Genomic DNA, 15,896 nt, shown 5'->3' on the forward strand with positions numbered 1-15,896 from the left:
TTGGGCGGTATAGAAATGCAATAAATAAATAAATACTGTTGCTCAGATTCCTAGGTTTGTAATGATTGTCCTTCTTTCTTTTCCATGACTTATTTTCTGTTTTGTTAAATTCACAATAAAAGTAAAAAAACAAACAAAACAGCTGCCTGTTCCTTGCCCCATTGCTCCTTCCGTTAACAAAGTACACATGACTTCTCACATCTACAGGAGCCCCTCCAATGCCATGGTTAGGACAGACATATCCTACAGGACTGTGTAGAGAACCAGAGTACAATTTTACTACTTGTTAGCTAAAACCATGTACTTTAAAGTTCTGGTAGTAATATAATAGAAAGCAACAAGGATAGATAAAAAGCTTCGTACTCTCCCACTCTTAGAGCACCTACTTTGTACAAAGCTGGTCCCAGATTCAACCTTTGGCACTTCTAAGCTAGATACCATTCAGAACACTAGAAGTTCATGCTCTCCGCTTTACAACCTAAACAGCTTAGAGACACTGGACAAAGGTGAATAGAGGTTATTTGAGTATGGGGTAAAGCAATGTTGTGTGTATTCCTGGCATTAAAATCACTGTTTGTACAGCTTTCAAACTATAGCCTCAGTAACATGCATTGTGAAAACCTTGGCAACAAGGTCAATACTTCCAAATTACAAATAGCCATCATAATGCTTATTTGCTTCAAAGATAAAACCTTAATGTGAGTTCTTTTTTTTCCAGAGGACACACTTATGACTGATTTTGAAATCCACCGTATTTTAGCCTATGTATCTTTAAAGTAGCTTCTCTCTAAGACCAACATTAAGTATTTGGTATGTTTATTTACAAATTTGGTGACACACAAAATACTGCAGCTTGCTACATACTGAAGTGTCTGTTCCTTGTGGTTCACAGAGTTATATGACCCTTCTAACCAATAATGAAGTGTCAGCAGTAGTCATAACAACTATCCTGGATGACTGGCCTAAATAAACAAAGCTGCATTTTCTGCAGATTTTGCAGTTTATCCACTGTGACTAAACTTAGATTAGAATTCTATCACACAACACAATAATTAAGAGGATTGTTTCCTTTCAAACTGGAATAAGAGATGCAACAACTGGGAGTAACAGCCACCTGTACTTAGGAAGCTATAATTCCAGGAGATATTAATTTAAAAGTGATATTTTCAAGTGTAACTCAGGAGATAAAATAAGTGTTAGAACTATGGTGAGAAGGGAAGCTGTGTGTGTGTGTGTGTGTGTGTTAATGTAAACCACAAACCCCACCCTGACTCCCACTCAATATAAGTAAAATCATGCCTTCTATAAGCAGTAGCTAAATGGGTTGTCACAAAAGGTATGGGGGTTGAAACTCCTCTGCCCCTCCCTCCTTATTTGAATGAACACTGGATAGAGGACATTGATGTTTTTGCACTCAGCTCATTCTTCAGATGTGTCCCTCACACCCTTCTTTATGGATAGTTTCTAAAGAATATTTAAATACAAAAGTAAAGAGCAGCCTTCCCCAATTTGGTGCCCTCCAGATGTCTTGGACTAAAACTCCCATCATCCACAGCCTGCATGGCCATTGATGATGGGGATGGGGTTGAAGTCCAACAGAGCCTGCAGGACACCAGACTGGAGAAAGCTACCATAGAGGAATAAGTCTACTCAAAATCCACTGAACTGTTCTGTACTAATATACATGTTATCTTACTTGATCGTTAATCTTTCAACCTTAGCTATATGGCATCTAATAGGCAAGTTTTTTCAATGCTCCACATGTTAATTCTTAACTTCTAGCAGTTATCTTCTCCATTTATTTTTTGTTTATGCCAGAAAGTATTTCAAATCAGTCACATACTATTGGCAGAGAGTTCTATTAACTTAAAAGATGAGCTGTGTTATGTATTGACACACAGATTGCTTTGTAAGATGCATTCACAATAACAAGCTGTTCAACTGCTCAAAGGCCTTGTTAGCTACAAAATGAACAAGAAAGTTTATGGCCACATGATCTGCATATGATATGAAGTATTATGAATGCAGTTAAAACAAGACTGATACCCAGGATAGAGCAACCAATATGGCAAATATTTTGGTCCAGTTTAGATAATAAAATAAACCTGGAACAAACTCTGATGTGATATCCTGATTTGTTTTAACTAGGAGTCACAGTTATGAGAGTTTATACGTGACAGGAAACTGCCTTAGTCAAAGTGAAAGCTTTCACTCTTCTCTCACACACCAAGAGAAAGGGAACGCACAAACCTGAGGGTTGCCACAGCTCTTTTGGATCATCTAAACCAGTAGTGGACAGCTTTTTTGCCCCTGAGAGCCACATGCAGTAGTGGGTGGGCATTCAGGGACCACATGCCAGTAGATGTGGCCAGTGCTTGTGGTAGACCTGGACATACAGTCACTCTCTTACGCACATGATCCTGGCTTTCAAAAACTTCAAAGATTTTCTCGTCTCTACCGAGAGAGAGAGAGAGAGAGAGAGAGAGAGAGAGAGAGAGAGAGAGAGAGGCCGCGATTGGACAACACAATAGTCAACCCTATGTTAATATTCCACTGCACAGTTGACTATTAGCATGTCACGTTGCTAATAGTCATCCATGCTAATAGTCATCCATGGGATAATAAACAAATAAATAAATAAATAAAACATTTATTTCTTACCCGCCTCTCCCTCTGGATCATGGTGGGGTACAACACCAAATACAAAACATCAAAAAATACATATAACTGATTAAAAACATACAAAACTAATGCATTATTAAAAGGTATCTATTAACAGAGGGTTGACTATTGTTCTTGCCCACCCCCTCCCCACAGAATGGCAGTGCTGGCTCCCGCTTTCCATATCGAGATGCTGCAGAGAAAGACGCAAGAGATACGCCCGCCCCTTCAGGACAAAGAGTTCTTCTGACAGTGTCCCCCTCTCTCTGCCCCTATCCACAAATGGCAAACAGAGGGCGGGATGTAGGAGGATGCACTCCTCCTGCGCCCTGCTCTCCATTCGCTGTTTGTGCATCTCGGGATGGTGCGAAGGAGAGAATCTTCCCTCTCCTTCGCACCATCCTGAAATGCAAAAATGGTAAATGGAGAGAAGGACGCAGGCAAACGCTCTCCTCCTATACCCCACCCTCCATTTGCTGCAAAGTGCTGGCAAAGGGGGGGGTGCTAGGAACTCCTGCTGCTCTCAAGCAGTGGCAGGACTTCCCACGACTCCAGCATTTTCCCATCCTACGCCAGGCGAATGGAAAGCAGGGCGTAGGAGGAGAGTGGCAGATGACACTCTTGGTGGAAGGATATCTCCTGCAGTTTGACGTTCACCAACACCCCACCTATAAAGACATTTGGGTATCAGCTCAAAGGGATGGAAGGAGCTCCTTCCATCCCCTCGAGCCAATATCCATGTGGATCATGGGGCAGGGGGGCAAGAGACATGCACATCCTGAAGAACATGTGGGGCACCTCGACTGGTGATGCCCCATCCAGGGACAGCATGTGTATATCCCGGGAAGAGTGTAGGGAGCCACTGATCGCAGCACCCCACCAAAGGACAGCACGATCGGCAGCTCACCATGCGCTTCCCAGGACGAATGACACATGCCTATAGAGCCCTACTGGGCAAGAGCAGCACGGGTTTCTGCTGCTCTTCCTTCGTAAGTCTGTAGGCATGTGAAATAATCAACCGAGCCCAATGAACCACACAATAATCCATGGTTGCACAGGTAGTCAACTCTGCACACCATTATTTGCATTGGTTATTTTTTGGAAATAACCAACCATGGTGTGTATTTTTCCTGACAGATGACACAATAGTCAATGGTTGACTATTTAAGCAACGGGGGACTATTTAATCAACCGTTGACTATTGTGCCATCCAAAGTTAGTCAGGGAGTGATTGCACTCTTCCCATCCCACCAAACAATTCTTTAGTGACCAAGAAGAGCATCATCTTCATGAGAAAAAAGACACACAAGGATGACTTTCCCCATATGTCTTGGGCACCAGCACAGACCCAAAGGGGTCCTCAGGGAAGGTCTGCAAGGGTCGCATGTGGTCTAAACAATTGTTTAGATGATTGTCTGAACTAAGCCTGAGTCTCATGACATCTGCTGAGGACTGACCTTAGCTCAGTGGCCAAAGGTCCCAGATTCAATCCTTGGCATCTTGAGTTTAAAAGATCAGCTAATAGGTAACAGGAAAGTCTCCACCCTGAAATCCCACAGGGCTCGTCAGCCAGAGTAGAAATATTGAAGTAGATGGACATGTAGTCTCATCAGGTAGAAGGCAGTTTCCTACATTTTTAAAAGGCAACAAATTGGGATAGTAAAAAAGAAAAAAAAGCGGGGGGGGGGAGCAATTTCAACTGTTTCCATTTCAAAATGTACTATAGAAATACAGTTTTTCAAAACTTCAAATGATATTAATATATTGCTAAGCAATTTAATGATTGTGTGCAACCAATAGTAGTAAAGACGGGTGTATACAGACAATACAAAGGTTTTGTTAAAAATTCTTATTATTAAATATACATACTGCTTCCCAAAGAAAAAAGCACTTTTGAAGTGACTTACAAACACAAATACAGAAATTCATAATTAATATAACAGGGGGGGGGGAATCCATATAAACCATCAAATAAGACACAAGCCCTTATTAAGCACTATGTACATATACACTGAATGTGCAGGCAGTTCCACCCTTCTGCTTATGCATTGAAAGGCAGGTCTGCAACAGACACAGGCATAGTCACGATGTGCCACACAAAAGGAACTCTGGTTTTTCAAGGTTCCTCAATCACGTGGGGGCCTAAGCACATTTGTATGTGCGGATGTACAATGCAACAGACCTTTAACACTTTTGGCAGCAGAGCTGCACACCGCACAGTGTACCCGCAGATAATAATTTGGGTAATTCCCTTCTGCCTCACAAGGAACATCTTAGGTGCACTTGTTCACTCTGGTGTAGCTTGATCATTCAATATCTACTCCAAGTGTTAAGGAGAATCTTTTCAGAACAAGCATTTAGTGCACTGGTTACCTCAAACCACCCCATACTTGGGAATAGCTATGCTTCTAACCTTTCTTCGTTGAAATATCAGAGCTTGAGATTTTCAGCTGAATTTTATGCATGTCTTTAGTTCAAATTTCCCTAATGTTTTGCCCTCTAACTGTTTTGGAATACAACTCCCATCAGACCCAACCAGTATAGCCAATAGACAGGGATGATTGGAGTTGCAATCCAAAACATATGGAGAGCATCATACTGTGGAAGACTGAATTAGTGTATTATTAAGCTTTCCTAAACTAATGATTAGATTTCTCCTAAACAAGTACTTCAAACTAACATATTAGCACTTCATTTGTCACAAGTGGTTTGTTTTATACATTCTGGTCCTATCTCAGGCTTATCACGGAAGAGACAAGCTAGAATTCCTGGTTCACACATCGTGGAAAACAATGCAGGGGTGGAGCATCCTTGGGGTGTGTAGCTGTTTCCTCTTGTAGCAAAATCAATCGGGCAGAATGAGAACCAGGCCATTAAAAACATTTATTTGAATGGTCTTACACAGTAATTTCCACATAATTGTTTCATTCATATTACAATACTCTCTTCAAAAATCATTACCATAAGGCCTGAGAAATACCACATCTCAAATCTGGAGCAACTGGTATCTTCCACTATCCAATGAATTACATGTAATTTTACCTTGTTAACTATTGGTTTTCTACAGTTAACACAGCCTCATTGCTAGCTTTTCTAGCATCAAGATTCAGCGTAATCACTGAATCCTGGCTCTTAAGAGTGGGGGAGGGGGAGGTCTTGAAAACGTAACTGAAGTCCCAATGGCATATAGTAGACAACTAAAGGGCTTAATCAGATTAACATCTTTTAAAGAGAGACCGTACAGTGATACTTCAAATAATGATTCTGTGGGACTTACAAGCCTGAAAGAACTTGGGCCCCTTATCTAATCCTCCAATTGAAAAAAGGATAAGCAAAAAGGGGGAAAAAACCTTTTAGAGCCTCTACGCTATAGTATATGAAGATTAAACATGATGAAAACAAGTTCAAATTCACCACAAGATCTACATACCCCTCTCAAACTCAGAAGAGTATAAATGGATTTTCAGGAACACATAAGCTGGAATGATCAAAAGATTCTAGGATTTCTATTATCCTAACCTTCACGGTAAGAATCCTATTTACAAGAATGCACAAGGCCGAAGTCTTTAACTATGATTTTTGTGATGAGAATAAAAAGTATTATAAGTGCTGAACAGAAAAAATGTGTATGTCTTGTGTAACCTAAATGACAATATGATATTGGGCACAGCAGCCATGTAGTTTAGCCTTCCCGAAGCTGGTGCTCTCCAGATGTATTGGACTGCTACTCCCAATATGCCCCAGGCAGCATGGCCACCTGGGGTATTCTGGGAGTTGTAGGCCAACATATCTGGACAGCTGGGGAGGGCCAATACAGTTAATGCAGGTTACAGTACTTGTGAATTTTAAGTTTTGTGGATTACACCAGGTGCCTACCTCTACCCCAAACAGCTGTTCTAGACTGGGGCAGAGATAGAGAGCTGTTCTAGATTGGGGGAAGGGATTGAATCATTGAGCTAGAAGGCTCAAATCAAGGCTAGCTACGTTGTTTGCAGCAACCCATGGCATAACTTAACTATACTGGCTGTTTTTTACTAGCTAAAAAAAAAGTGTCCTTAAAAGCAGCTGAATGCTTAAGAAACCCTGTGCCTCACAATTATTAAAGCATCAAATTATTGGACATGTGTAAAGATGCACAACATCTATTTAAATGCACAGTACCACACATTTCCAAACACCATAATTATAAGAACATCAAATAATGAAAAATAAAATAAGACATGTATTCATGCATAGAGAACAAAAAGGACTAAACAACTTTTATTCAGTGAACACCACAAGGAAGAAGCAAGAAGTATGTCCTTCCTATTTATGGAAGGCCATTAAACACAAACAATTTAATGGAAGGAAGACACATTAATGTGTACTCACAGCAAGGCAATTATGAAATATCCTTCCTGAGAGAGTTTTTTTAATCCATAAGAATGTTTAAGAAAAAGACATTTTAAATTATACTCACACAGAAGTAGGTTTTAACATACCATAATATATTCATCATGTGCACATTAAGGGTCTATGTGTCTAAAAAAAGCTATGTCAAAAGTAGAGACAGGTATCTTCCACAGATGCAGCAATTAGTATTGGCTGCAATCAAATGTTTCTGTTCATTGCAGCGTATGGGGTTAAGGATGATAACCTTGGCTCAGAGGGTTATCACATATTTTGACCCTAATACTCTTTCAAAGTATTAGGGTCAAAATAAGTGATATGGTAAGTGCAACACACACACAGACAGACATAATTCTCATTTGTTGCAGACCGAACTGATATTGCTGCCAACAGCTGTTTCTCTTCCCAGTAAATAGCAGCTGAGTTGGGAAGATTTCTGTCAAGACCATGATCCAGAAGGATGGGGTTAACCCTCTCTCTCTTTGTGCCACAATTCCAAATTGTCTGATTTTCATAAAGCGCCCCATTTTCCTATCCGAGCTTCAATATTTTAGAAAGGACTTGCAGTCATGGTATTGTTTAAAAAGTTCTTCAGTCATAGTATGAGTCCCATTTTCTCCTTGTTTTGCAAATTAAACGACTGATGTGAATCTCAGTAAATCAAATGCTGATTTCAGAATCTGGCTGAATGTCTTGCTCCACCCAACATGCTTTAAGTGGGCTGCCCTGCCTTTTTATTTTTGAAGCTTTTATTTACTGACACATTCATCTATTGCCCTTAAAAACAAATAAACCCACAAACATTTTTTAAAAACAGCTGCAAAAAAACTGCTCCAGGAATGAGCAGTGGGAGACAAGGTTCAGGGAATGGGGTATGAATGGGTTCCCAAAGAAGCATGAGAGAATCACCGCTTTCCACAGCTAGATTCTGCTGTAAACTTGCAGAGCTGTTTATTCAAAGTTAAACGCTGGTGAGGAAAAGGGTGCGTTTGAATGGAACAGGGTGAGCCTACCTCCAAACCAGTCCCACCACTCTATAAGCATTAGATCTTTCTTCATATGTACTGATATAATGCACAGTGATCCAATGATTCTCCAAAAAAAAAAAAAAGTGTTTCTTCAAAGAAAAGAAAACATCAGGCAGGGTCACATCTTCACTCTTTTATTCTCAGCTGTAAAACTTCTGTCTTTCTGAGCAACTGAAAATGAACTCCAAACTATATGAAATGATTTCTGTAACCTTTTGGGTTGCAGCACTTAAATTCTAGGATGACCACCTGGCCACCTTGTTTCTTGCTTTTCATCGAGTAGCTAAAGCTCACTTATGTAGTTTTACAACACAATCCTACAGACGTCTACTTAGAAGTAAGGACGGATGAGAATTTCACTCGGTTCTTTTTTTACATATATAAGAACTTAATAACATTTGCAAATGTCTTCATATACAGACAAAAGGAACTTGAGATTTTAAAAATTTGAATGTGGGAGAAAGCAAAACTGACAGATTCATTCTTCCGTAGGGAGAAGTAAATCTTACTGAGTTCAATGGGATTTAGAGGCAAGTGCGTGGTTCTGTATCTGTTGGTGCTTTTAAAAGTATGGTTTTGAGCTATTATTTTACATGCTATTTTCTAAGCCATCTTTAAAAATCCTGGACCGATAGGAAAGGAATAATCTTAAATAAGTAAAACCAAAATTAATTGATTTCAAAGTAAATGTTATCTTTGCTTTCTGCATCTGAACTGAAGGAATTTTTATCCTCTGAAAGGTAAACTTTATTGTCTTTATTTCCCATGCAAAATTTCATTGTATCATGGTAAAATAAATAGAACAAACAAACAAAATGCTTGCATTCCATACCATTTAAGGCTGTATTCCAGTAATGAGTGCTGGCTCTTCAGATTTCCTTCCAATCATGTAAGATTTTTTTTTAAGCATCTAAAATCTAATAAGTACTGTACTCTAATAAAGTAGGATACCATTTCTACATGCAGACTTAGATTTAAGACGGTCCTGTATTCAAAGTGAAACAGAGGCAAGAAAGTATGGGACTGGGAAGTGATAGGCAGAGTGTCAATTGTTGAGGTATTGGGGCGGGGAAGTGGAATGAAATAAAAGCATTAGGACGAAAAAGTAAAACAGAAAATAGAAATACTGAGAAGCTTTTAAAAAGAGAACTAACTAAATGAATATTAGATAGATGAGAATTTCAAGGGTAAGGAGCAGCATGTATAGAAGAGCATAGTAAATAGATGGTCTATAAAGTAAGTTAGCAGAATGAAGATGAGGGGAATAGAGAAAAACCCATTAGGAAATACAAGGTAGAACAAGATCATAATGAAATTTATGAGTAAGAAGCAGCAACTGAGACTTGATAAATACGTTGAAGTTGCCTTATATTTGGTCAGACTATTGAGTTATACCCAAAAGTATACACACTCTGCATCAGGTTAGAGTGTGTAGACTGGTGTAGTCTACAACAACTGGTGTAGATGTTACAACAACTGGTGTAGATGTTACAACAACTGGTGTAGATGTTACATTTCAAAAGATATCCAGTTTCTTTTTTCCCATTTAAATCAACAGTTGGAAAAAAACACTACTTTTTGCTATTTGTCTAATCACCAAAGAAGTAATTCTTGCAAATACTTCTACTAGTTGCTGCAGCAATTCTCAGAACAATTTTTTTAACAATTCATACTTAAAAGCATCAAGATTCTTTCCTATTTTAAATTCTGCACATTTGAAATTGCTATACAAATGTTTTCTCTATACTACCATAAATTTTAATCCACCTCTAAATCTGCTCTTACCTACAGTATCAGCCATTAGAAAATACTATATATTCTAAGTGAAAGTCAACACAAAGTTTTCCAATAGAATGAATTGTTGGACCTTTTTGAAGTAATTACTGTCCATGGCTAATTTAAATATGAAAGACTGGTTTCGGTAATTAAAAACCTTGGGGTTTTAAAAGTTCCCTAGAAACTGCAATGCCAAACAAATACCTACAGCTCAGCAAATATGCCACTGTACTAAACTGTTTCATAATAATCAAGAACCACAGAAAATGGGCACAGCAGCATGGAATAAATCAGAAACAGACCCATATATTTGGTACGAAACAAAGCATCTTCTGTTAAGGAATGTACTTAGAAGAATGACCAAAAGTCAAACTGTAACTTGAAAAGATTCCAGCACAAGTTCAACATTTAAAACTAACAGATCTAAACTTTCTATGGAAGAAAAGTTCTTTTCACATATAATTCAAAGCTTATCAGGCCAGGCCTACATAATAACTGTGCCAAATGGATTTTCCTATTAAGCTTTAAGACATTAAAACCTATGTTGTGATTTTGAAACCTGAGAGCTTATCAAAAAGCATTGGAAGCAATAGTAACTACTGGCTTAGTTTTCAACTATGTTCAAATACCTGTGTTTTATGAGATAGTATCAGAGAAAGGCAAAAATCATATCAATAGCCATGTTCACATGAAACAGTAAGTCAGGATAGCATCAGGATAGTAACGGCTTGTTCTTGAGTTCTTGATTTACAAATTCTGGTTTGTAAGAGTGGCTGTAGGAAGCAAAGAGACCCAGTTTGAATGACATATTAAACAATTAATTTTTGATTTGTTTAGCCACTCATGTTAGTGGGAGGAGCTAAGCAGGAGGAAGCAGTCTGAACACACTTACACATTTTTTCATGGTAAGCCAGGATATCCCAGAATCCTGATATACCATTTTATGCAAATGAGGCCAATATCCAGAAAATCAGTGTGTCATATTTGTGAGATGGCAGTCACTATAACATGAGTAATTAAAACCAATTAAAAGAAACTTTTGTAAGAACACTGTGGAAATTGTAAAACTCATTAAATTTAGACGCTTGGTAATTATATTATCCAAGGTTTGTCTGGCAAACAATCAAATAAACCCTGGATTGTTTTCTCAATCCCTAGATTGTTTAATTCTCTCCTTTACTCACTTCTTCCCTGTATCTCAAATGCCTTGGCAGCACTTAGTACTAGCATGCAGAGTGGTTGGTGTAGGTTTTCTAACCACTCTTGCCCATCATTTCTGTAGCTTAGTAAAACAACCCACGAACAAACCACGGTTCTGAGTTCACAAATAACAACCCATGGTTTAAACAACCCAGAGTTCACAGCCCAACAACACTTTCTAGATTTTTGCAGTTAACATGGTTTGTAGTGCAGCTGGGTTCACACATGACAATTCAACAATCCATACCATTTCAAAATTGAGATTTCTGAGCTTTTTTTAAAAAAATACTAACCACATCTGGCTCCTTTAAAAAACAAACAAATCATATCTGGCTTTTAAAGAATTTCTTCTATAAAGAGCTTTAGATCTTTAATTATATGTTAGCTTTATTATTGGGATAGGTATCAGCTCACGTGATTTTCTTCAAATACAAGACTACATTATTTAGGCAAGTCATACACTTTTGGCTATTCTTTGCCTACAAAAGTGGAGGCAGGATCTCTTGTTTATGGCAAACATTTCAGGTATTTTAGGGTCCTCAGAATAGCTGTGCTTAGTGACAGTAATTCTGGCTTTGCTAAAAATTAAGATAGAAATCAGAGACAGAATTATTCATGTTTACAAATAAAGTTCAGCCTTATTGGGTAACTCAGCTACTCCCACACAGAGAAAAATGTGAGGTCTAACTCACACACCTGCTTTGACAATGCATTTAGCAAGAGTGGGTGGAAGTGATGTTTGAACTATGCTCATAAATGGGTCAGGTATAAATCCAGATATTGATCAAGCCCAGGATGAGTTTATTATTATTATTTATTTATATAGCACCATCAATGTACATGGTGCTGGAGTTTAGATAGCGCTATCACCGTATCAACGTTTGATCTTTTTTTACTTCTCGTTGTAAATGATTTGAGGGTCCCAGAGACAGCTGTGACTGGTTCTGACAACAGATTTTGCCTTATTTTGAGCAGCTATTGTGGTCTAACTTTAAATATGCTAAATTTGCATGGCTTGCATATATAGAGCGCTTAAGGCAAGAGTCGGTCATTAATATCTAGGTTAAAAATACAGGTGAACAATGGCCCCTGATCATTGTGTTCTTGTTGTATTATGCCTTGTTTCTAGGTAAATTACAACAGAATATGCTTGATTTTTTTACTTTAAAATTAGGAAACTCAGTTACATTTGTATCTGTTAAGAGATTAGTAATTTTAGATAAGATGTTTCTTACTTCTAATTACTACAATGCTATATTACACTTATATGTGTGTCCATATGAACTTGATCAATGTCATTCTATGATAATTTTCTATTTGTATGAAATAAATTTAAGATTTATTCTGATGTGGTTCTAGTGTATTAAGTTTTTATCCCATCCCTACCACAACCAGCTGAGGGCAACATTCATGGTTCTTTCTCCCTGCCCTTGATTTTATCCTCACAACAATCCTGTGAGGACTTATGGTTGAGTCGAGATCTGAACCAGGTTCCTTCGATCCTAGTCTGACTTATTAACCACTGCACTGGAGGGAGGCAAGGAGATGGCACATGATCTGAAGACCTGCTGTGGCTCATTCCTATCACATCTGGGGGCACCAAATGGGAAAGACTGATTTAGCATGACTGGCAGCCTCGGAACCTGAGTACTTCAGATTTTTTTTTAAGCATAACATACAATCCAGTATAGCCATGGAATTGGGATTGTCTGTAGTTTTTCCTGGAGCACTAGCCATGATTCCTCTTACAATGTGAATCATAGCCTGTGAACCTGGATTTCTAAGTGCTTTAAACTCCTAATGTTGTTCTAAGAGTTAAGTCTCTAACTAGGATTGTGTACTTGCTTATGGACTGTTCCTTTATTTAGGCCATGGGCCATTAGCTCTTGAGTTAACTGATTTACAACTCCTAAGCTTGAGTGCCACGACTTCTAAAGTGAGGTCTCTGTCATCTGGTTTGCCTTGAAATAAAGCTAAATGACATCCAAACTGGTCCACTGTGCACAGACATTCAAGCCATACTGTGTTCACAGCCAACAGGACTAGAAACGTTTTTCTTTTATAATGGAAATGTAGATTCTCAGGAAGCTAAATCATATGCAGGATAAACATAGCCCTATACATAACAGAGAATTTATTCTTTTACTAATCACCTCCTCATGAAATAAGTCATATTGAACAGAGTTTATTACTAGCACAGTAACACACTTTCAAGGTAGAGATGAAAGAGATCAGTCTTCCACACTGGAATGAGTCATGAATCAAATAACAAAGCAAGACATATGTTGTGGAAAACAGGGGCTGGATGTTGTACTATTAGTTAGGTGGTTCCATCTTGGAGTATTCAACACTGCTCAATACAGCCCTGCCTGAGAAATATTTTTGGAATCATAATTAAAATCAGTACCTCATCAATAGGTTAATCTTAGTTGCAGGGGTTGGTTTCCCACACATACCACAAAGAACATGTGTTTCAAATTGCTAGTTGTCCTAGGCCTGCAGAGCTGACGAGAAACATGCTCTGGCCCCATCCATAGTCAGGGGACTAAGGGCTGCTGGGTTGTGTGGTGTGTGTGTTATTACAATGTATTGCAAGCTACCTTGAAGACCTTTCGGTCAAAAGGTAAATACCTACCCGATTCCTTCTTGCTTGCCTTTCCACCATCTCTGCTTTTCTTCAAAACTGCTTTTAACATTTTAATACTTTTCTTTCTCCTAAAACAGAAGAGGAGAAATAATAAGCTTTAAAAGACTATACATAGAGACAATGCCAGTACATGCCATTTCTGCACATTACATGCAAAATAAACTTGTACAAAACAATATAAATTCCAAACATGTCAAGGGTTTACTTTTTTTTAACAATACCATGTTATATTAGTTAAACCAAATACTGAAGCTACAAGGAATGTTTTAATACTAAAAGCCAAGTGACTAGAGGTTTACTGTCTTGTTATAAAAAACGCAGCACACAACATTCTCCACATTCCACATATAATTAAGGTTATGAGGCTAAACCTGGATAAGTTACCATTAGGCACTTTGGCACAAGCATGTCTGGTTTTTGACCAGAGTTCATCAGGAGGGGAAAATAAGTTACACTGCTGCAATATCTACAGTGAATTTAAGGAAGTCTGTGTGAGGCAGTGTAAAAAGAAAATGCCTACATATGTATTAAAACTCCTATCTAAAAATAGGCATGAAATGAAGCCTTTATTAAGTAAGAAGGCCACTTCAAACATTTTAAAATGCTCCACAAAATGCTCTTTTACAAGGCAGACTTATTCAAACAAATACTTCCCCGAAAGCTTTCTCCTTCTCTATCATTTTATTCCAGATTCTTATCAAAGTCAATGTAAGTAAGTATACCATTTGAATGAAAGGCCTGAATAGCGTTGGGACCTGTTGGTTTTGAACTGCCATGGTTATTTGGCACCTTTAAATGTTATTTTGTGTATAAAAAAAAGCCAAACACAAAGTGAACATATGCCTTTCAAATTTAAAGAGCAGTCATCTCTACGCCTCTAGTATTCTGCACAGTTCTAGGGAGCAACATTGTTTTCTACAGCCTTTGCAAATTCTGCCTTGCTCACTTCTTTGTCTTTAATTACAGACCTTCCTCGATAAAAAAAAAGTTTCAGTTTTCACTTGTCAGGTCTGAGTGTTCACATTTCTCTGACCTGAAAGGTTTTAATAAAGTCCTTAGTATCTCTCAATCTTTAGACTTTGGATTTAGTGAACAGACATCAAAATTGATAATGATGATCTTTCCAAAAGTACAAAAACTTGAAATATAATGAAAATATCAATCTTTCATTCTTAATGATGTGCAATAAAATGAGTGCCTTCTCTGCATGAAACGTTTGTGAGAATGTTCACCTAGAAGTCACAGAACCCGTTATATTTATATGGTGTAAAAAGGAAAAGAAAATTAACATGTATCACTGGGCAGGTCCATAATGCTTCTGGGAGAGTCTTCGACTCAACTGTAAGCTTACTAAGAATCTGTTCTGACCTTCAGGTGTTACCGTCTAGAGAAAGAAGATTCCATTTGTTTCCCTCTCTGCATGGAGACATGAACACCTGACAGAAGCTGTACACTCTATTATTATCTGAACCTGGGATAGTCAATGGGAGATCCCACACTGGAAAAAAATGGCTATCCCTATTTGGTTGACCTCTCTGCAGGGAGGGAATCACATTAACATGAGGAGTACTGCCAATCTCTGCTTGTAGAAAATCCTGGTGGTATGAATGGAGAAGTAAATCTAATAATGTTTTTAAGAGTCACCTACATAATATCCATTGGGCCATAGGATAGTGCAGATCTCATTCTTTGAGGCTGGAAACAGAGCCCCAAATGCAGAAAGCCACTGTGGAAAGCTCCTCGGAAGAGGAGGAAAAGGGAGGAAAGGAGGCATGCCAGTGAGTGGAGCCGGGAAGGGAGTGGAGAGGAGAAGACAGATCCACAAGTTTCCCAGCCTCCATCCCTACCTCACAGGAAGCTGACCAAGCTAGATGGGCTCAGAGGCAAAAGAAAAAAGAAAAAAAGGAAAAAGTCAGTCATTCCTCCTGCCCTCAATCATTCCTCTTGCTGGTAGGTCTAAGGGGAGACGGAGGGCTCGGAGATCGGAACCTTCCATCAAGCGGGCGTGTTTCCTGTTGGCATTATTACCATCTGCATTTTGGCTTGGCTGGCATTGGTATTTTCCACAGCACAGTTTGCCCATGTGTTGCTCAGAAAAGACAGTGGACTCAAAGAGTAAGAAAGGACATTCCCTTATGCTTCAGGAATCAAACTGACGCCTATTCCTCGGCTAACCAGACTTCATAACAATGAGA

The 15,896-nt window shown here is 38.6% G+C and overlaps 1 protein-coding gene across 2 annotated transcripts in view; it reads right to left on the bottom strand.

The window, feature by feature from the left end:
• Nucleotides 1-15,896, bottom strand: part of TANC1 (tetratricopeptide repeat, ankyrin repeat and coiled-coil containing 1) — a 147,178-nt gene that overhangs the window by 82,342 nt on the left and 48,940 nt on the right. For both annotated transcript variants that reach the window (XM_063116498.1, XM_063116499.1), the window contains exon 2: nucleotides 13,690-13,769. In XM_063116498.1, the coding sequence (XP_062972568.1) occupies nucleotides 13,690-13,750 (61 nt within the window). In that variant the 5' untranslated portion in view covers nucleotides 13,751-13,769. The remainder of the gene's footprint in view (nucleotides 1-13,689; nucleotides 13,770-15,896) is intronic.

Source organism: Elgaria multicarinata, chromosome 2 (genome assembly GCF_023053635.1).
Source record: "Elgaria multicarinata webbii isolate HBS135686 ecotype San Diego chromosome 2, rElgMul1.1.pri, whole genome shotgun sequence".
NCBI lineage: Eukaryota > Metazoa > Chordata > Lepidosauria > Squamata > Anguidae > Elgaria > Elgaria multicarinata.